General features: G+C 62.0%; 3 protein-coding genes across 3 annotated transcripts; 2 read left to right on the top strand and 1 right to left on the bottom strand.

Annotated features, from left to right (window-relative positions):
- Nucleotides 1-352: 352 nt before the first annotated feature.
- MIEN1 (migration and invasion enhancer 1) lies at nt 353-2,723 on the bottom strand (the record flags this gene model as incomplete). Its single annotated transcript, XM_041426258.1, is given in 5 exon segments — nt 353-1,039; nt 1,235-1,311; nt 1,534-1,631; nt 2,517-2,644; nt 2,646-2,723. Coding segments are annotated over 5 exon segments (465 nt in total), but the record flags the coding sequence as incomplete, so codon positions are not given.
- A 643-nt stretch (nt 2,724-3,366) lies between these two features.
- GRB7 (growth factor receptor bound protein 7) lies at nt 3,367-11,011 on the top strand. Its single transcript, XM_041426259.1, has 16 exons — nt 3,367-3,448; nt 3,751-3,798; nt 5,970-6,108; nt 6,202-6,346; nt 7,187-7,343; nt 7,425-7,546; nt 7,625-7,702; nt 7,791-7,928; nt 8,009-8,119; nt 8,237-8,335; nt 9,145-9,225; nt 9,958-10,074; nt 10,153-10,213; nt 10,296-10,383; nt 10,697-10,790; nt 10,865-11,011. The coding sequence occupies exons 1-16, from the start codon at nt 3,367-3,369 to the stop codon at nt 11,009-11,011; spliced, it is 1,707 nt and encodes a 568-aa protein (XP_041282193.1).
- Nucleotides 11,012-12,049: 1,038 nt separating this feature from the next.
- On the top strand, nt 12,050-14,294 carry RDH8 (retinol dehydrogenase 8). The gene is made up of 6 exons (XM_041426554.1): nt 12,050-12,146; nt 12,218-12,379; nt 12,842-13,021; nt 13,094-13,187; nt 13,272-13,455; nt 14,055-14,294. The coding sequence occupies exons 1-6, from the start codon at nt 12,050-12,052 to the stop codon at nt 14,292-14,294; spliced, it is 957 nt and encodes a 318-aa protein (XP_041282488.1).
- Nucleotides 14,295-19,706: the final 5,412 nt, after the last annotated feature.

Consider the following 19,706-nt stretch of genomic DNA (forward strand, 5'->3'; position numbering starts at 1 on the left):
TTTTCCCTTTTCCTTCTCTTTTTCCCCTTTTTTCTTCCCCCTTTTCCCTCCTTTTTTCTTTTTTCTTTCCCCTTCTTTTTTTCCCCTTTTTCCTCCCCTATTTCCTTTCCCCTTTTCCCTCCTTTCCATTCTTTTTTCTATCCTCTTTTCCCTTTCTCCATTCCCTTTTCCACTTCTTCTTCCCCCTTCCCTTCCTTTTCCCCTTTTCCTTCTCCCACTCCTCCTTTTTTCCCCTTCCCTTCCTCTCCCCTCTGCCACCCCTCCACCACTTGCCTGAAGGATAAAATTCCTGATCCCAGGCAGGCTCCAGGACCGTGTCCCACCCCCCATTCCCAAGGGACACCAGAGGAGCCACATTCTCCATCCTTTATTCCACCCAGGCCGTTGGGTTTATACACAGTATAGAATAAATAGGGGACCCCCCCCGCCCCGAGGCCAAGGGCAGGGACATTCCAGGCAGGAAGCAGGAGCCTGGGAATGGGGAGGGGGGATGTGAACACACCTGTGGCTGTGGGGCCAGGCTGGGGTTCCCATGGCCAGCCCCTGCCCCGGATTAAACAGTGCCAGAGGGACTTTAATCATTAACAGATCCCAGGCAAGTTACAGCCAGTGGATCCCCCTTGGAATTAACCTGCTGGGAGCTGCTCCAACGCTGGCCCCCCATTCATGGGAGACCCCCCAGATTCCTGGGGGGTCAGGGAGGGGAGAGGCCAGCACAGAGAAATGGGGGTGCCAACCCTGTGCCCCTCAGGGAGGTGCAGCTGATGAGGGGGGAAGGTGGGAGACCCCCCCCCAACCCACAGCTCCACCCCACAGCAGGTCGGGCAGGGGACAGAATGATCCCCCAGTGCCACCTGTGGGGGTCCCCAGGAGGCTCCTGAGCCCCCCCAGTGGTGCAGGGATTTAAGGAAAGCAGCCATGGGCAGCGTGGGGGGACCCTGCTGTCCCTGGGGGGCTACAGGATGACGCAGGGGGGGCGGCTGTTGGTGATTTTCTCCAGGGGCTCCCCATTGCGGGCTCTGCGGATGGCCTCGATCAGCTGGGGAGACAAGGAGGTGACAGGGACAAATGCCGGCCACGCCCCCTCTGTCCCCTCCCACTCCATCCCAGCAGGACCTGCAGGGGGTCCTGGCAGGGTGGCAGGAGGGGGAACAGCTCCAGAGGGTGACAAAACATCACAGGAGGGGCCCCCAGCCCACCCTGGCAGAGCCCGGGACCCCCGGTGGGTACTCACGTCCTTCTCGTAGGGAAAGCCCCCGTTCTCCAGCTTGGAGAAGACCAGCTGCCCGTTGATTTCAATCTCAAAGGCACCTGAGGGCACACACAAGGCTCAGTGTGTCCCCCCAAAACCCCCTGGTGGCATCCCCAGCCCGTGCCCCCCTCCGCGGCAGCACCGGGGGCTCTGCAGACCCCCAGCTCTGGGGCAGCAACCAGGCCACGACCCCCCCCTTGCTGGGTTTAACCCAGGCCAAACCCCCAGCAGGGCACTGGGGGGGGCTGGGGTGCCCCCCCCGAGCTTCTGGGGGGTCTCACCAGTGCCCCCCAGGCGTGACTCGATCTCGATGTCGGGGTACTCGTCGCGCACGGCGCTCGCCAGCTCCTGGTACGTGGCCTCGAAGCCGCAGGGCTCGCTGGGGAGGGGGGAACAGCCTGAGGAGGGGGCACGGGGACCCCCCAAACCCTCCCCGAAATAAGGAACCCCCCCCAAGCTGTCCCCCCACAACAGCTCTGCTGCCTCCTGCACCCTCAGTTCCCAAAGCCCCCCTCAGGAGCCCTCCCAAAACCCCCAGACCCCCAAAATCCCCAGACCCCTGTATCCCAGAACCCCTCAACACCTCCTCGGCCCCCCCAAATCCTGTATAACCTCACTCTGCAGAGACTCTCAACCTCCCTACACTCCTCTCCTCAGCTCCCCAACCCCTAAGAGCCCCCCAAATCCTCTCTAACTCCTTCCTCAGCCCCCCAATTTTCCTATAACCCCACAATTCCCTCACTCTGCAGAGACTCTCAACCTCCCTACACTCCTCTCCTCAGCCCCCCACCCCTCAGAGCCCCCCAAATCCTCTCTAACCCCTTCCTCAGCCCCCGAATTCCCTACAACCCCCTCAGCGCCCCAATTCCCTCACCCTGCAGAGCCCCCAAATCATCTCCAACCCTAAAATCAACTAAAAAATCCCAAAAATCACCCAAAAATCAATGTAAAAATTCCAAAAATCACCATAAAATCACCCAAATATCACCCCAAAATCAACATAAAAATCCCAAAAATCACCCTAAAATCAACATAAAAATCCCACCTCCAACCCCTCCAACCCCTCTATGTCCCCCTCAGCCTCTCCCTTGACCCCCCCAGCCCCCTCGGCGCCTGAACCCGCCCCATGCCTCACCCCAGTTCCCCCAGTTTGTGCTCCCGGTGCCCCGGTACCGCTGTGGGCCGTCACCCCGGGCGGTTCCCACCCCCGAAGGCCCCGGGTTCCCCACGGTTCATCCGCCCCCGGGCCGGCCGCGGCGCTCACCAATACTCCACCACGATGCGGACCCGCCGCTCGGCCCCAGCCCCGTTCCCGTCCCCGGTCTCGTTCCCGGTCCCGCTGCTCATGGCCCCCGGTGCCGCCGCGCCGCCGCTTCCGGGTGCGGTCACGTGAGGCTCCCACTTCCGGCCGCTCTGCACCGCCGCGCTGCTCGTCTCGTCTGCTCCGAGACCTCCGGGAGGCCCGCCGTGACCCCGGTGACCCCCGGGACACCCAAAATCACCCTGAGTGACCCAGAGTGACTTTCAGGACACCTCTAGTGACCTAAAGTGACTCCCTCTGGGGACCGAAACTCACCGTGTGTCACCTGCAGTGACCCCTGAGACCCGCAAACCCCCCATGAGACACACAATGACCTCAGTGACCCCCGTGTCACCCATGGGACCCAAAATGACCTCCGGGGGACACTGAAAATGCCCCTCACAGAAGCTCTGTATTCTCATAAGAACCCCCACTGCTCTGTGGGACCCACACCTAAACCCCTGTGGGGGTTCTGAACGGCCTCGAACCCCCCCACAGACCACCAGGAACCCTCAGCATCCCCCACAGGGACCCCTGAACCCCTCCTTGGGGACATTTCTAGGGACTCCGTGACCCCACGGCACCCATTGTCCCCAGTGGAGACTCCCAGACACCCACAGGGGACACCCCCAAGGGACCCCACAGGACACACACAGAGACCCAAAGGGACTCTTCATCCCTCTGCATTCCCATATCCCAAATTCCACCCCCAACCCTCCTGGAAGTGCCCCTCACCTGCATGAGACCCCCCTAACCCCATGGTCCCACCTGGCAGGGGTCCCTGAGGGGACAATGGGGACACCCCCCACCCGCCATGGGACCCTTCCAGCCGAATTTTGGGGGTCCCAGGGGAGCCCCAACCCCCACACCCGGGGCCGTCCCAGGGTTGGGGCTCAGTGGGATCTGCACCCCCAGGGCACCGCGGTGTCCCCGTGTCCCCCCACGCCCGGCTGCTCCAGGGGTCACCCCAGTGCATTGTGGGAAACTCCCCATCACCACTTCAGGGGGGTCGCGGCCGGTGGGTTTGGGGTGGGGGGGTTGGACCGAGGTGGGGCTGGACACCCCCCCAGGGGTCGGGGGGGGCTGGGGGGCCCCTCAGGGTGTCGGTGGGGGGCCGGTGGCGGGCAGCAGGCCCGGGGCGCCGTGATGTCAGGCGGGGGCGGGAGCTGGCGCAGGTAGATAAAGCCGGGGAGAACAGGAATCCCTGGTCCGGCGGGACGGTGCCGGGACGCGGCAGGAGCTGCAGGTAGGAGCGGGGCCGGGCTGGCGGCTCCTGGGGCCGGGGGGAGGTCGCCGCTCATCGCGGGGTGTTGCTCCCATCCCGCCGGGAAGGACCCCGGAGCTCTCGCTGCGCCCGCACCCCTCCCTTCGCTCCTTCCCGCCTTCCTCCCGCTCTTCCTCCTCCTCTGCCATCCCGCCGTGCCTCCTCTGCTGCCTCGGCGCCCCTGGGGAGCTCAGTCTCGGCACCCACCGGGACCCCCACCCACAGCTGGGACCCTGTTCCTTAATCCTGGTGGTCCCGGCACGCTGTCCCTTGTCCGTGTGTCCCCCCTCACCCTGCTGGCTCTGGGCTTCCATTCCTCAGCTCTGGTGACCCTGGAATCCCCTCACCCTGCTAGCCCTGGAATCCCATCCCCTCACCCTGCTGTCCCTGTGGTTCCATTTCCCTGGGGGTCCGTTCCTCAGCCCTGGTGGCCCTGGGAGTGCACCCCCTCACCCTGCTGGCTCTGGGATTCCATTCCTCAGCCCTGGTGGCTCTGGGATCCTGTCCCCTCACCCTGGTGACCCTGTGATTTCATTCCTCAGCCCTGCTGGCCCTGGAATCCCATCCCCTCACCCTGGTGGCTCTGAGATCCTGTCCCCTCACCCTGGTGCCCCTGGGCTTCCATTCCTCAGCTCTGGTGACCCTGGAATCCCCTCACCCTGCTAGCCCTGGAATCCCATCCCCTCACCCTGCTGTCCCTGTGGTTCCATTTCTCAGCCCTGGTGTCCCTGGGATTCCATCCCCTCACCCCTGCAAGCCCTGGGATCCTGTCCCTCAGTCCTGGTGTCCCTGGAATCCAATCCCCTCACCCTGGTGGCTCTGGGATCCTGTCCCTCAGCTCTGGTGTCCCTGGGATTCCATCCCCTCACCCTGCTGGCCCTGGGATCCTGTCCCTCAGCCCTGTCACCCTGGGACCCTCAATCTGGTGGCCCTGGACCCCCTGCTCTACAGACCTGCTGGCCCTGGGGCCCATCCCGGTGGTCCTGACCCCCTCCAGTCCCCCACCCCACAACCCTGATGGCCCCTGTGTCCCCTGTTTGTCCCCGGGACAGCCTGAGTGTCCCCACCCTGCCACTGCCACCAGGACAGGGCTCACACCGGGGTGACCTGAGGCCACGGGGGTGGTGCCAGGGTGGTGTCCCGCTCCCAGGGCCCTGTTTGTCACATCCCCCCGTGTCCCCTGCTGTGTCCCACCAGCAGCATCACCCTGCCTGACCCCTGGCTGTCCCCGAGTCCCCGGAGATGAGGGAGCGGGGATGGAGCAGTCCCGGTGGGATGCAGAGATGGGGACAGGGACAGGACAGGGACAGGGACGGGGACGACATCAGCCCTGCCCAGCCATGGACTTGGACCCCGAGAGGTGGGGACAGGGACGGGCAGCAGCTCAATGATTAACGCGGCTCTGCCCGGTGTCCCGGTGTCCCGGGACCAGCGCCCGCGGCCACCGAGCGCCACCGTGGGTGCCACGTGTGCCTTACGTGTGCCACGTGCCGGGGGGGCCGTGGCACATCCCCGCTCCCCCCGGTACCGCTGTCCCAGCGCCACCGGTGGCACCGGGCGTGGGTGGGGACACGGGGGGCAGTGCCAGCTCGGGGGGCTGGCGGCGGTTCCCACGGCGGCTCCCTCGCCCCCGGCTCCCGGCGCGGCCGCCCGGGCCCGGATGCCAGGGCGGTGAGGTGGAGCTGGGAGCGGCTGCCAGGACCGGTTTGGCCGGACCCGAGGAGGTGTTTGGGCTGAGCCGCCGCCGCCACGCTCGGCTTCCTTCTGTCCTCGGCGCCGGCACGGCTCGGCCCGGCAAAGCTCAGCCTGGCAAAGCTCAGCCCAGCATCTCCCAGAGCCTCAGCGCTGGTGTGGGGCTGCTGGTGAGGGTCGCACGTGGGGGATTCTGGGGGTCTCAGCATCAGTGTTGTGCTCCAGCCCCCAGCACCCCGATAGGATTGGGGGGGGGACAGGGACACCTTTGGCAGCTCAGTTAGACCCCCAGGGCTGGGGTCCTGCTTGTCTGGGCACCAGGAAAACACCCCTGGGTGGGAGCCCACCTGGAGCCTGGCATGGTGTCCTGTGGGGGCCGCCCACACCTGGCCATGGCCCCCAAATGTGGTCGTGGCCCCCCAACACACGGTGGCAGACCCCCTTTCTCTCTCCCTCCACAGATAATGCCATGGAGGGGGGGGCTCAGCAGAGCAGCCTCTGGGAGCCCCCCGAGCAGGAGGGGTGTCCTGGTGAGCGGGATGGGGGCGAGGGGCCGCCCGAGCTCAGGCGCTCCCAGCCCCTCTTCATCCACGGCAGCAGGTGGGTGTGAGGCCGGGGGGCGTTGGGGAGGCAAGGGGTGCTCAGGGGGGGTCGCAGGGCATGTAAAGCTCACCCCCCTCCCCGTGCCTGCAGCCGGCAGCCGCCGCAGGAGGAGCCACGAGCGTCGTCGCTGCCCAGCATCCCCAACCCCTTCCCCGAGCTCTGCAGCCCCTCCAACTCCCCCATCCTGAGCAGCCCTGCCCTGGGACAGGGACCCCCCCGCGAGGGCACCTCCCACGTGAGTCAGGGGCTGGGAAGGTGGGCTGAGGTCTGGGACCCCTGCACGGGCTGGGGAGGGGGCTCGTGGGGCAGGGAGCTCCCCGGCGAGGGCAGCCCCAGGTGAGTCAGGGGGCTGGGGAGAGGGGAGGGTCTTAGCACTGGGGCTGGAACCCCCTCCCATGTGAGGGTCTGGGAAGGGGTCTCAGCCTTTGAAGAGGGACCCCTCTACAGAGGTCCCACCCTCCTGAGGCAGGGGGCTGAGGGGCTGGGGAGGGAACCATGTCCTGCATGAGTCAAGGCTGTGGGAAGGGGGGATCCCATCCCTGGGACAGGAACCACCTCCCAAATGACTGAAGGGTCTGGGGAGGGGGAATCCCATCCCTGGGGAAGGAACCACCTCCCAAATGAGTCAAGACTTTGGGAAGGGGAGATTCCATCCCTGGGACAGGAACCACCTACTGCATGAATGAAGGCTCTGGGAAGGGGGGATCTCATCCTTGGGGAGGAAGGAACCACCTCCCAAATGAGTGAAGGTTCTGGGGAGGAGGGCTCCCATCCCTGGGACAGGAACCACCTCCCAAATGAGTGAAGGGTCTGGGAAGGGGGGAATCTCATCCCTGGGACAGGAACCACCTCCCAAATGAGTGAAGGGTCTGGGAAGGGGGGAATCTCATCCCTGGGACAGGAACCACCTCCCAAATGAGTGAAGGGTCTGGGAAGGGGGGATTCCCATCCCTGGGACAGGAACCACCTCCCACATGTGTTGAGGAGCAGGAGGCAGGGTGGGTGGTCTCACCTGTGGCTCTGCAGGGTCCCCTCGTGCCGGGGGGTCCCTGACAGCCCCTGTCCCACCTCCCAGGTGGTGAAGGTGTTCGGCGAGGACGGCGCCTGCCGCTCGCTGGAGGCCTCTGCGGCCACCACGGCGCGGCAGCTCTGCGAGACCCTGGTGCGCAGGACGCGGGCGCTGCACGACCACAGCTGGGCCCTGGTGGAGCTGCACCAGCACCTGGCCCTGGGTGAGAGGCGGTGGGGGCACAGCAGGGCACAGCCCGTGGGACCCCCCCCACTGCCCTGCTGACCCCCTGTCCCCCCGCCAGAGCGCTGCCTGGAGGACCACGAGTCGGTGGTGGAGGTGCAGGGCTCCTGGGCCCCAGGTGCCGACAGCCGCTTCGTGTTCCGCAAGAACTTCGCCAAGTACGAGCTCTTCAAGAGCAACGCGGTAGGTGGGCGCCCTCTGGGACCCCCCCGTGGGCGCCCTGGACACCCCAAGGGTCTCTGCTGAGCCTCTGTCCCCCAGCAGTTGCTGTTCCCCGAGGTGATGGTGTCCAGCTGCCTGGAGGCCAACAAGAGCATGGCGCACTCCGAGCTCATCCAGGTACGGGGCACCATGCCCAGCCGTGCCCCGGGGACCCCACCGTGCCCCGGGGACCCCGCCATGCCCCTCAGCCCTCGTGTCCCCCCAGAATTTCCTCAACTCTGGGAGCTGCCCTGAGGTCCAGGGCTTCCTGCACCTGCGGGAGGCCGGGCGCAAGGTCTGGAAGCGTTTCCACTTCTCCCTGCGCCGCTCGGGGCTCTACTACTCCACCAAGGGCACCTCCAAGGTGAGGCCAGGGGGTCCTGGGGGAGGGGGGCATGGCCAGGGGGTGCAGCGGGGCCAGCCCTGACACCCCCCACCCCCCAGGACCCCCGGCACCTGCAGTACTTCGCCGACCTCACCGAGTCCAACATCTACTACGTGACGCAGGGCAAGAAGCTCTACGGGACGCCCACTGAGTTCGGCTTCTGCATCAAGGTGGGGATGTCCCTGCCTGTGGCAGGGTCATTCCCTGCGCCTCCCCCTGCCAAGGGCTCTCTGTCCCCTCAGAGCCCACCCGGGGCTGCCCCGTGACGGCTCCGGCCTCTCCCGCAGCCCCACAAGGTGCGGAGCGGCGCGAAGGGCCTGAAGCTGCTCTGCAGCGAGGATGAGCAGAGCCGCAGCTGCTGGATGGCCGCGTTCCGGCTCTTCAAGGTGAGCCCCGGCCCCCTGCCGGCTGGGATGATGGCAGAGGGGTGCTGGAGGGAATTTGGAGGGAGGATGGGGGCATTCTGGAGGAATTCTGGGGTGGTGATGTGGCAGAAGGCTCACACGGTGTGCGTCCGTATGCAAGACTTGAGATGAGAAATGCTGGCTTAGGAATGCCGTGGAATAGAACAGATATTGTTGGGGGAAAAATGGAACTAGGAAAAAAGTTTCAAAAGGTGGCCTTGCAAATAAGACCAGACACTTTGGATAAATAGAACTACAAAAGATGCCTTGTAGTAGGACCCACGAGAGGTAATTTTAGATGATTGGCTTTAAGGCATTTACAGCATGGGATGGCAAAAGCTGATAGGCCAAAAAACGCTTATAGTATATTATAATTAGGAAATAATTAACTTCTGGTTGTGATGGTGTGAATTATAACATCTGTATTGTCTCACCCTTCACATGAGACTGAAAACAGAATAAAAGTATTTAAAACACCTCTCAGTTGCCCCATCTCTGGGTCAGAAAAGGGCTTAATCTGACAGTGCTGGAGGGGTGCTGGAGAGATACAAGGCGGGGAATGTGGAGGGGTTCTAGAGGGATGCTGGAAGGATGACCCCATGCCAGTGAAAATGTTTCAGGGTGGGTGTCCCTGTGCCCACGTGGAGTGGATGCAGAGGTCCCCACCTCTGCACTGGGGGGCTGTGGAGGTCTCTGGGTGTCCCTGGGTGTCCCTGAGTGTCCCTGGGTGTCCCTGGGTGCTCCCCCACCCCGCAGCAGGGCCCCCCCAGCTGACAGAGCTGTTCCCTCAGTACGGGATGCAGCTCTACCGCAACTACCAGCAAGCCCAGGCACGACTGAGCCAGCCCCCCTGGATCGGCCCCACGCCCCTGGTGAGTGTCTCCTGCCCCCCGCAGCCCCTGGCCCGTGGGGACCCTCTGGTGACCCTCCTGTCCCCCACAGCGAAGCGTCTCGGACAATGCACTGGTGGCCATGGACTTCTCAGGGTGCACGGGCCGGGTGATTGAGAACCCCAGTGAGGTGCTAGTATATTATAATTAGGAAATAATTAGCTTCTGGTTGTGATGGCGTGAATTATAACATCTGTATTGTCTCACCCTTTACATGAGACTGAAAACAGAATAAAAGTATTTAAACCACCTCTCAGTTGCCCTATCTCTGGGTCAGAAAAGGGCTTAATCTGACAGTGCTGGAGGGGTGCTGGAGAGATACAAGGGGGGAATGTGGAGGGGTTCTAGAGGGATGCTGGATGGATGACCCCATGCCAGTGAAAATGTTTCAGGGTGGGTGTCCCTGTGCCCACGTGGAGTGGATGCAGAGGTCCCCACCTCTGCACTGGGGGGCTGTGGAGGTCTCTGGGTGTCCCTGGGTGTCCCTGAGTGTCCCTGGGTGTCCCTGGGTGCTCCCCCACCCCGCAGCAGGGCCCCCCCAGCTGACAGAGCTGTTCCCTCAGTACGGGATGCAGCTCTACCGCAACTACCAGCAAGCCCAGGCACGACTGAGCCAGCCCCCCTGGATCGGCCCCACGCCCCTGGTGAGTGTCTCCTGCCCCCCGCAGCCCCTGGCCCGTGGGGACCCTCTGGTGACCCTCCTGTCCCCCACAGCGAAGCGTCTCGGACAATGCACTGGTGGCCATGGACTTCTCAGGGTGCACGGGCCGGGTGATTGAGAACCCCAGTGAGGTGCTGACCGTAGCTCTGGAGGAGGCCCAGGCCTGGAGGGTGAGTGGGGGTTCTGGGGAGCGATGGGGAGACCCCCTGAGGCCACCCTAATGTCCCCTCCTTTCTTTGTGTGCCCAGAAGAAGACGACGCACCGGTACAGCCTGCCCGCAGCCTGCCACAGCTCCCCGCTCAGCGCCGGTGAGATGGGGGCTCAGTGCCCACTGGGGGTCCCTGCCTCAGGCAGGGGGTCCCCCCAAGTGTGACACCCCTCTCCCCACAGCCATCCACCGCACCCAGCCCTGGTTCCACGGGCGCATCTCCCGGGAGGACACCCAGCAGCTCATCGGCCGTCAGGGCTTGGTGGATGGGTAAGGGACCCTGGGGTGGGGGGTCGGGGTCCCTGGGGCTCTGGGAGGGGGACATGGGAACTCCAGGGAGGCTCAGGAGCACAAGGGTTACAGGGTCTTGCAGCTCCTGGGTGGAGAGAGGACATGTGTGGGGGTGAGTGATCCCAGGTTGTTGCAGGGTTTGGGGGACACACAGGCTCCTGGGGGGACGCAGAGACTCCCAGGGATGCCAGGGGGTACTGGGCTACTCCCAGCTCTTCAGAGGGTGTTTGTGGGTGACACTGGGAGGACACAGGGGACCTGGGGCCAGCAGTGACACCACTGGGGCTTGCAGGGTCTTCCTGGTGCGGGAGAGCCAGCGGAACCCCAAGGGCTTCGTGCTGTCCCTGTGCCACCTGCAGCGCATCAAACACTACCTCATCCTGCCGGTGAGTGCCAGCCTGGGCTGGGGGGGCCGGGGGAGGGCTGGGGAGAGGGGTCCTGACCTGCAGCCCCCCGGCAGAGCGAGGAGGAGGGTCGGCTCTACTTCACCATGGACGACGGGCAGACGCGCTTCGCCGACCTCATCCAGCTGGTGGAGTTCCACCAGATCAACCGCGGCATCCTGCCCTGCAAGCTGCGGCACTACTGCACCTGCGTGGCCCTCTGAGCCACTGGCAGGGCTTGGCACAGCCTGGCACCACCAGCACGGCAGGGTTTGGCTCAGTCTGGCACTGCCAGCGTGGTTTGGCGCAGTCTGGCACTGCTGGCGTTCTTTGGCTCAGTCTCATGGCTTGAGACAGCCCAGCAGCACCGGCATGGGATGGCTTGGCACAGCCTGGCACCACTGGGATTGTTTGGCACAGACTGGCCCTGTTGATACATCTTGGCGCAGCCCAGCACCACCAGCATAGTTTGGCACAGCTGGGCACCACTGACGTGGCACAGCTCAGCACAGCCTGGCACTGCTGGCACAGCTTGGCACCAGTGGGATGGTTTGGCACAGCCCAGCACCATCAGCATGGCACAGTTTGGCACAGTCTGGCACAGTGAGGTGGTTTGGCACAGCCTGGCACTGCCAGTATGGCACAGCTTGGCACAGCCCAGCACCACCAGGATGATTTGGCACAGCCTGGCACCGCCAGCATGGCACAGCTCAGCACAGCCCACTGCCAGGACCCCCACACTCAAGCACTTTCTCCCCTCTGCCCTGCAGCACCAGCCCCGAGTGCCCCTGCAGGGGCCTGGCACTCCTTGCCCCCACACCAGGGGGGTTTTGGGGTCCCCAGGAGCGGGGTCCCGGGGTGTGGGGGTGAGGGGGGCACCCATCACCGCCGTGTCCCCCACGTCTCCACGAGGCCAGTTGAACTGGGACGTGTTTTATACCAGTGATAATAAAGGTTATTTTTGCAGAGGTCCTGCCTCCTTCCTTCCCATCCCCAGTGCCGCACGGCTGGCAGCGTCCCCATCTCCCACAGTGTCCCCATGCCTGGCAGTGTCCCCACGTCCCTCGTGTCCCCACAGTGCCCCGGGTCCCACACAAAGGCCCCTCTGTGCTCCCCGGGCACCACGTGCGGCTCAGCCACGCGGCCACCGCAAATCCCCGGGAGGGGGGGATTATCCAGGGGGGATTAAGGGCCCGGATTTGGGGGGGCTGGGGCTGGGGCAGCTGCTATAAAGGCGGGGGGCTGGGGGGAGAGGCCGTGCCATGGCTCCCAAGACGGTGCTGATCACCGGCTGCTCCTCGGGCATCGGGCTGGCGCTGGCCGTGCGCCTGGCGAGGGACAAGCAGCGCCGCTTCCGAGGTGAGCGGGGCGCAGGGACCCCCCCAGCCCCCGGGGAGAGCCCGCGGGGGCTGAGCCGGCTGTGCCCGCAGTCATCGCCACCATGAGGAACACGGGCAGGAGCGGGGCGCTGGCGGCGGCGGCGGGGCCGGCGCTGGGCCGGACGCTGGAGATCAAACAGCTGGATGTGTGCGACGAGGGCTCCATCCGCGCCTGCCTCGACAGCATCCCCGGGCGCCACATCGATATCCTGGGTGAGACACGGGATTTGTGTCCCAGCGTGACCCCGGTGAGGGGACCCTCCATGGTGGGGATCCCGCTATTGGGGGGTCCCAGTGCCGGGGATCATTTGTGCTCCCAGTGCTGGGACCCTCCGTGCCTCATGATCCTGACCCCACACAGCAGGGACTGTCCGTGCCAGGGACCCCCTGCACCAGGACACCATCCCCTGTACCAGGGACCCTCCAAACTCAGCACATCCCATTCTGGGGACCCTCCAAGCACTGGGGACCCCCTGTGCCAGGGGTCCCTCAGGCACAAGGGACCCCCTGACCCCACACACAAGTGACTCTCTATGCCAGGGTCACCCTGCACCAGGGACCCTCCACACCCAGGACATCCCATGCTGGGCACACTCGGGGAACCAGGGACCTCCATGCCCAGGGTGAGGGATCCCCTTGCCCAGGGCACACCCCACTGATGCCCCCTGCCCACAGTCAGCAATGCCGGGGTGGGCATGGCGGGACCCCTGGAGTGCCAGAGCCTGGCAGCCATGCAGAGCCTCATGGACACCAACTTCTTCGGCCTCGTGCGCCTGGTCAAGGAGGTGCTGCCCGACATGAAGCGGCGCCGCGGGGGCCACATTGTCGTCATCAGCAGCATCATGGGCCTGCAGGGTAGGGGAAAATGGGGTGCCCTGGGGGGACCAGCCCTCACCCAGCCCTGACTGGAGCTCCCCAACCATCCAGGCATCGTCTTCAATGACATCTACTCGGCCTCCAAGTTTGCGGTGGAAGGTTTCTGCGAGAGCCTGGTGGTGCAGGCGCTGCGCTTCAACGTGGCGTGAGTGTGGGGGCAAGTGGCAGTGCAGCCCCTGGGGCCGGGGGTCCGGGGGTGCCCAGTGCCCAGTGCCCCATCCCTGGGCAGGATCAGCCTGGTGGAGCCGGGGCCGGTGATGACGGAATTCGAGACGAAGTTGTACGAGGAAGCCGAACGTGCCGACTACTCACGGACCGACCCCGAGACGGCCGAAATCTTCACCAAGCTCTACCTGAGGAACTCCAGGGATGTCTTCACCAGCCTGGGCCAGACCCCCGAGGACATTGCAGAGGTGACAGGCGGGCAGGGGGTCCCAATGGGCTGGGGGTGCCCTGCTGGGCTGGACAGAGGTGTCAATTTGTCCTAACAAGGAACAGCAATGCCCAGCCAGCAGTGGGGCAGCTGACACCCAGACAGCTCCATCCTGATGGGGCTGAGCCTGGATGGGAATGGGAGTAGGAATGGTGATGGGATGGGAATAAAATGGGAAGGAACTGAGGACGGAGATGGGCGGAAATGGAATAGGAATGCGAAGGGATGGAGATAGAGGTAGTATGGGATGGGGATGGGGATGGGTTGGAATAGGATAAAGATAGGGATGGAGTGGGAAGGAGTTGGGGTTGGGATAGGAATGGTAATGGGATGAGGTGGGATGAATTAGAGATAGGATGGGAGGTGCTTGAAGATGGGAATAGGAAATGAATGAGAAGGAGATGGGATGGCAATGGGAATAGGAGAATGGGAAGAGAGGGGAAAAATGAATGAGGATGGAGGTGCAGATAGGATCCAGACAGGGTTCAAAGGGGACAGGGGTGGGATGGGGTGGGGCTGTGGGGACAGGAAGGGGACAGGAAGGGGACAGGAAGGGGACAATCCCATGCCTACGTGCAGCACACCCTGCGGGTGATCGAGGCTGCCCGGCCGCCGTTCCGGCACCAGACCAACGTGGCCTACACGCCGATGGCCGCCCTCAAACACGCCGACCCCAGCGGCGCCCTCATCACCGACGCCTTCTACCAGCTGGTGTTCAAGTACGACGCCGTGCTGCGCTTCGGCCTCCGCGCCATCCGCCTGCTCCGCTGGAAGGCACAGAAGGTCAAGGCGGGCGCGAGGCTCCTGGGCTTCAAATAAACCCTTGCGGCTCCTGGGCACTGCCCAGCCCATCCCGGGGACGGGGGCAAGGGGGCCGGGACCCGTGCAGGGTTTCGCTTCCCGTTCCCGGCCTGAAATAGCTCCCGCCGCCGCCGCATTAAAATGGGGAGGGTATTTATAACCAGGGCAGGGTGAGCAACAAAGAGCAGCTTCCTCCGGGAGTGCAGCGGCCGTGACGGGGCTGGGAAGGGCTGGCAGCTGCCCCCTGCCTGCCTCCTGCTCCCCAGGGGCACCTGTGCCTCTGACCCGCGGGCGTGTGGCACCCAGGGGACCTCACTCCGTCACCCCATGGTGCTGCATCCTCCTTCCTCCAGGCACTGCTGTGAGGTCGGGAATGTCCTGTGGTGGGTGTCACCCCTGTGTGGCACAGAGCCCTGGGGCACTGGGGCAGCACAGGGGGTGCAGGAGGTGTTGGGAGGGCAGAGTGAGAGGGGTGCATGATGTGTTCAGAGAGGCACGGGGGGCATTTGCGGTGCAGGGTCTGGTGCAGAGTGGGGGTGGGATGTATGACAAAGACTGGGTACAGGGCAGGTGCAGGGGTGCCCAGCAGCTCACGCTGCCCCAGGGGCTCTCCTGCTCCAGCTCCCGGTGGGTGACAGTGGGGTGGGTTCACCCTGGGCGCTGGCGTGACAGCACCGGGAGGTGAGAGCAGGGGGAAACCACAGGAGGCCCGGCATGAATCAGCCCCGCTGCTCAGAAACCTTCCTGGCTCCCCCCGCACTCCCTGAGCCCCCGGAGCTCGGGAGGGACCCCCAGCCTCAGGTGAGAGGGCTGGATGGCAGCGGCTGCAGCTCCGTGTGCCTCGCACGTGGCCTCTCCGAGCCCCGCCGGCTCTAGGGACCGTGGGGACAGGATGGAGGTGGGGAAGGAAATATTTTTGCATTATCCCCCCTTCTCGCACGAGTTTATGGCAAAGCGGTGGTGGGACCGTGGCCCCGGGGTGGTGGCAGCACCTGTGGGACGTGCAGGGGTGACATCAAAGCGGTGACAGTGTCGCTGTCTCCCCCCTCTGCGGTTTCTGCAGATTTGACTAACTTTCTCCGCTTGGGGGGCAGGATGGGGGGAAGGTAGGCGTGACTCTGCCCGGCCCCGGGGAGCAACAAGGGGGGCCCCGGCACAAAGCCACAGCTGTGGGAAATGGGGCTGAGGAAGGACAGGACCCCCTCACACACCCCCAGCCCCACGGTGTCCCCCAGTGCCCAGGGGAGCAGCAATGGGGCTGGAACTGGGGGAACTGGGTGGAGCAGGATGAGCCCCAGCCCCGCTCCCAGCCTTGCTCACGGCAGTCCCGGGCAGAGAGAGGGGAGAACAGGGAGCTGCTGTGGGTGAGGGCATCCCCAAGAGGTAGGGGGCACCTGGGTTGTGTTTGAGGCTGAGGAGCGTCACCTCCCACCTGGAGCATCCTCCGTGGCCGTGGAGCACCACCTGGAGCCCAGGGCTGTCACCCCCATCGCCGCAGCCCCGCGGGGTGGAGGCGCTGCCGCAGGGGCCGGAGCCGTGCGGGTTGGAAGTAAATTCTTCTAAAAACAATCGTCTGCTGGGACTTTCCTGTCGCCAGCGTGTGACAATTGCCAGCCGCTCCCCGTGTCCTCGATCCCCCGAGGATTTCGCTGCCAGGTGCCGACTCGCTGCCATGCAAATGTGGCGCCAGATATAACCCGGCTGGAGGGGCTGGAGGGGCCGGTTCGGCGGCTCCCCGGGGGCTTCACTTCCCTCCCGGCTCAGCGAGGGGGGCATCAGGCGTGACACAAAGCTGCTGCCCCCGTGGTGGTGCCCCGGTGACAGTCACGGCCCTGTCCCCAGCACAGCACCGTGTCCCGGGGGGAGCCGCCGGGCTGCGGAGCTCCCCCGTGGCGATGCCAGAGCTGGGGGCACTTCCAATGCCCCTTCCCGCTGTCGCTCAGCACAGAGCCTGCTCTGCTCACCCCCTGCCCCCCGAATTTGGGAAGCCGACCCACGCGGAGGGTGGGAAAACGCCGCCGGGTCCCCGCCGGGCCGGCGCGGGGAGCGTGAGTCAGTGCAGGGCTGGGGAATTGGGCCACCGAGGGGGTGGTGGCAGTGACTCAATCCTCCCCGTCCCCTCCCGGCACCGTCGGTTTTGGGTGCTGGACCGCTCTCCGCGGGAGCAGGAGCCGGCCGGGATGCTCCAAGGATGCAGACCAGCAGCCGGAAGTTTTATGGGATTATTTTTTTTTTTTTTTGGTGCGTTAAGGAAGCGTGTTTCAACACGACACGACAGGAGAAACGAGTTCCTCTGTGCTCTATCACGATTACAGCTATCAGCAGATAAGGATCTCTCTGTCACAACACCAACTGAAGGTTTCTGTAAGCCTTTATAGGGGTTTGGCTCCAGGCAGGAGAAGGCGAAGGGGTTTTGGATCGAACCAATTCTTATTAAGACAAACCAGGGTGGGAAGAGCCGTGGGACTCGCTGTCCGCAGCCCCGAGCCCCCTCTGTCTCACCCAACCCTCGGAGTGTCCCGGCAGCAGCAGGGGGAGAGACCCCTCAGTGTTTGGTGGCACCCGGGCTGGAAGGAAGTGAAGGGAAAATTTTTTTCGTTTCTGTTTCTCAAGCGTGTCCAGCTCTTGTGTCAGGAGGTGTCGGGGGGGATGAAAGAAGCGCGAACAACGTCAGCCTGGTGAGGCAGGTGCTAAAAGGGCCGGGGGGTTGGTGTGAGCCTCCACCCTCCGCAGCCGGGATGTTTCCATCTGCCTGACACAGCCCTGGGAACCACGAACCCACCCCGCAGCCCAGGAGTGGGGCTGAGCTGCCCCCACCCCAAGCTCTCAGGTTAAACCGTTCCTCAATTCACCAAAACCATATCCACCACCATTTTCCAGCAGTCAGAGGAGAAGATGATGTTATTTTACACCTCTGACTGTATCAGTCACTCTACTGAGTAACAGGTTCTGCTGAGCACAGCCTCCACCACGGCTCAGCGCCCCTTGGGGACACAGATTCCATCACACCTGGGGGGTCTACATCTCCCAGCATGTAAAATGAGCCCTAGCACTCATTCTCACTCCTCAGCCAGCTCTGCTGGTCATTCCCAGATCTGTTTTCATGGCTGACAGAGTGGACATTTATATACTGACATTTTTAAAACTTAAAAAATCCTTTAAGCACCAGAGGTTCCTTTATTGGTGTTAAAGTTCCTTGCCTGAGCCTCCCCTGCCCACTCTTGGGGTGTAATTCATCAGTAAATGAAGAACCAAGCAAGATGGACACACCAAGGCACTGGAGAATGCTCCAAACCTGTTCCAGACCAAAATAACCAAGGCAGGAGCAGAATAAATCAAGCTCTGAACCAGCACCAATGTTTTTCCCATCCGTTTTCCAGGACAAGTTGGTTTCCAGAGCTCTTCCAAGCTCAGAGAGTTGTCCTGGACCAACACAGCCCCTCAGCATCCAGACATGGCCCAGTGGGATTCCCATCTCCCAAGCCAGGGCAGCACTGTGGGACAGGGCTGAATGATGGGACAATTCAAGTGTATTCTTAAATGAATCCATTACCCAATGCACTTATGGAGAATAAGATTTTTGGATGGCTCCAGGAGGTCTCTGTGGATTCCTTTAAGAACCTGCCTTTGCCTGCCCTCAAGTCAGGACATCGTCATTATTTAAATATTTTATTCATTTATTGACAATTCTTTGGTCTTAAAAATGAAGCCATTGAAAAGCAAGCTTGTCACAAAATTAGAAATTGATAAAGACAACAACAATGTCCTAAAAATGTCGGACTTAGAAATGTCAGGGCAGCAGTGGAACCTTCTCTTTGTTCTCTGGGAATTCTCTCACTCCCTTTCCCTCTCTTTTCTGGACCCAAAAGCTTGACCCTTGGGGCTGATCCTTGGTGGAACTGCAGCCTCCCTCACAGGAGGAGCATTGGTCACATTGTGACACAGGTGTTCATCTGGGGAGAACCAACATGCGCCTTTCTCATGATGGAGCTCTGGGAAACATCCTAAACCTGCTTTGCAGCTCCCCACAGAAGAGCAGAAGAGTTCTCCTCAACCCCAGGGACAGCAGGATCCTGGATTAGCACTTCCAGAGCACTCTGGATACTGAGACACACTGCAGGCTGATTTATCCCTCTCCAAATCCACCTTTAGTGGAAAACATGAATGTAAGTTTCTTATTTTGTGCCTTAAAATTCAGAGGGGAAATAATTGAGCCGAAAGAACTCAGAGGGAGGGATGGATTTCAGTATTTCTTGACCCTCAGTTCTACAGCCTTCCCTCAGGGAAGTGATTGGATCACCAGGGATAACACAAAAGCAACACAGCTCTCAAACCACACAAGGGATGCAGAAAGTCCATCAGAACACTCCTAACTACAGGATACAAAAATATTTTGCAAAGATTAAACCTTCACTCAGCAAAGCCGTTACCAATCCCCTCTCCAGCACAGGGACACCAACGCAGCTGTGGGGCCACGGGGAGAGCCAAAGAGCTGTTGTAAAAACCAACTTCAAAGGGGTGGCAGCTGCTCAGGGTGTGGAGCAGCACCTCCCGAGGGCTGTCCTGGTGTGAGTGTGGCTCTCACAGCCCTGCCTGGGGTCTCACCTGTCCACAGCCAGCCAGGGCCACCCTGTGGGGACACAGATGGCACGGCCACACGTCTGCTGTGGGACAGAGGCACAACACACAGCACAGCTTCATCTCGGCAGCCATCAGAAAGGAGGAGTTTCCAGCAATGAAAATGAGGATTTCCTCCAGGCCACATGGATGAGCCATCCAGTGACATCACTGGGTATCCCAAAAATATGTACTGTTAAAAAATCCCAACCCCAAATAGGTCTCATTTCTTATTTTCCTCTTAATGAGTAACTTTAAAGAAAATCAACCGTGGGGTAAGAAAAATGAAAGTGTGCCACACTCTTGTTAGGGCTTAGGGGAAAAGCTTTAAAGAGGAATTTATAATCCCTCCTTTTTCCTGCCCTCTTTTCCTTGTTTTGGTGATGAGCCACTGGGATTATAACTACGAAAAGTTCCTCCAACACACCTCTGACTATTCACCTGAATGAGCAGGGGAATTGGCATGAAAACCTTTTGTGCTGACTTAAAGCAAACTCTATAAAAACAAACACAAGTTAAAAATTGAAAACATCATAAATGGCTCTGAAGTTTCGCAAAAATAATGTTCATATCAAAACCAGTCTCTGCTTCTGGTGTTTCCCACAGTCCCACTCACCACAGCAGCCAGGCAGAGATGCTACAGAACACTGAATTATCGGGAAAGACAAATTTAAAAAGGTGTCACCTTGTGACACGCTTAAAACTGGCCTAGAAAAATACTCAAGAAATTTCATTACACTAATTAAAACCCCAACCAACCAAGCCTCCCCTCCGACTGAAAACACATCCTTTGACCTTGGAGAACCGGTCCTT

Source organism: Onychostruthus taczanowskii, unplaced genomic scaffold (assembly GCF_017590055.1).
Source record: "Onychostruthus taczanowskii isolate IOZ18803 unplaced genomic scaffold, ASM1759005v1 scaffold91, whole genome shotgun sequence".
NCBI lineage: Eukaryota > Metazoa > Chordata > Aves > Passeriformes > Passeridae > Onychostruthus > Onychostruthus taczanowskii.

Bases quoted from the DNA above. Each gene is read 5' to 3' on its own strand.
- GRB7 (XM_041426259.1), top strand. From the start codon at position 3,367: ATGGGACCCTTCCAGCCGAATTTTGGGGGTCCCAGGGGAGCCCCAACC. The intron at 7,929-8,008 runs GTGAGGCCAGGG...CCCACCCCCCAG, and splicing joins CCACCAAGGGCACCTCCAAG to GACCCCCGGCACCTGCAGTA. The intron at 10,214-10,295 runs GTGAGATGGGGG...CTCTCCCCACAG, and splicing joins CAGCTCCCCGCTCAGCGCCG to CCATCCACCGCACCCAGCCC.
- RDH8 (XM_041426554.1), top strand. From the start codon at position 12,050: ATGGCTCCCAAGACGGTGCTGATCACCGGCTGCTCCTCGGGCATCGGG. The intron at 12,147-12,217 runs GTGAGCGGGGCG...CTGTGCCCGCAG, and splicing joins CAAGCAGCGCCGCTTCCGAG to TCATCGCCACCATGAGGAAC. The intron at 13,022-13,093 runs GTAGGGGAAAAT...CCAACCATCCAG, and splicing joins CAGCATCATGGGCCTGCAGG to GCATCGTCTTCAATGACATC.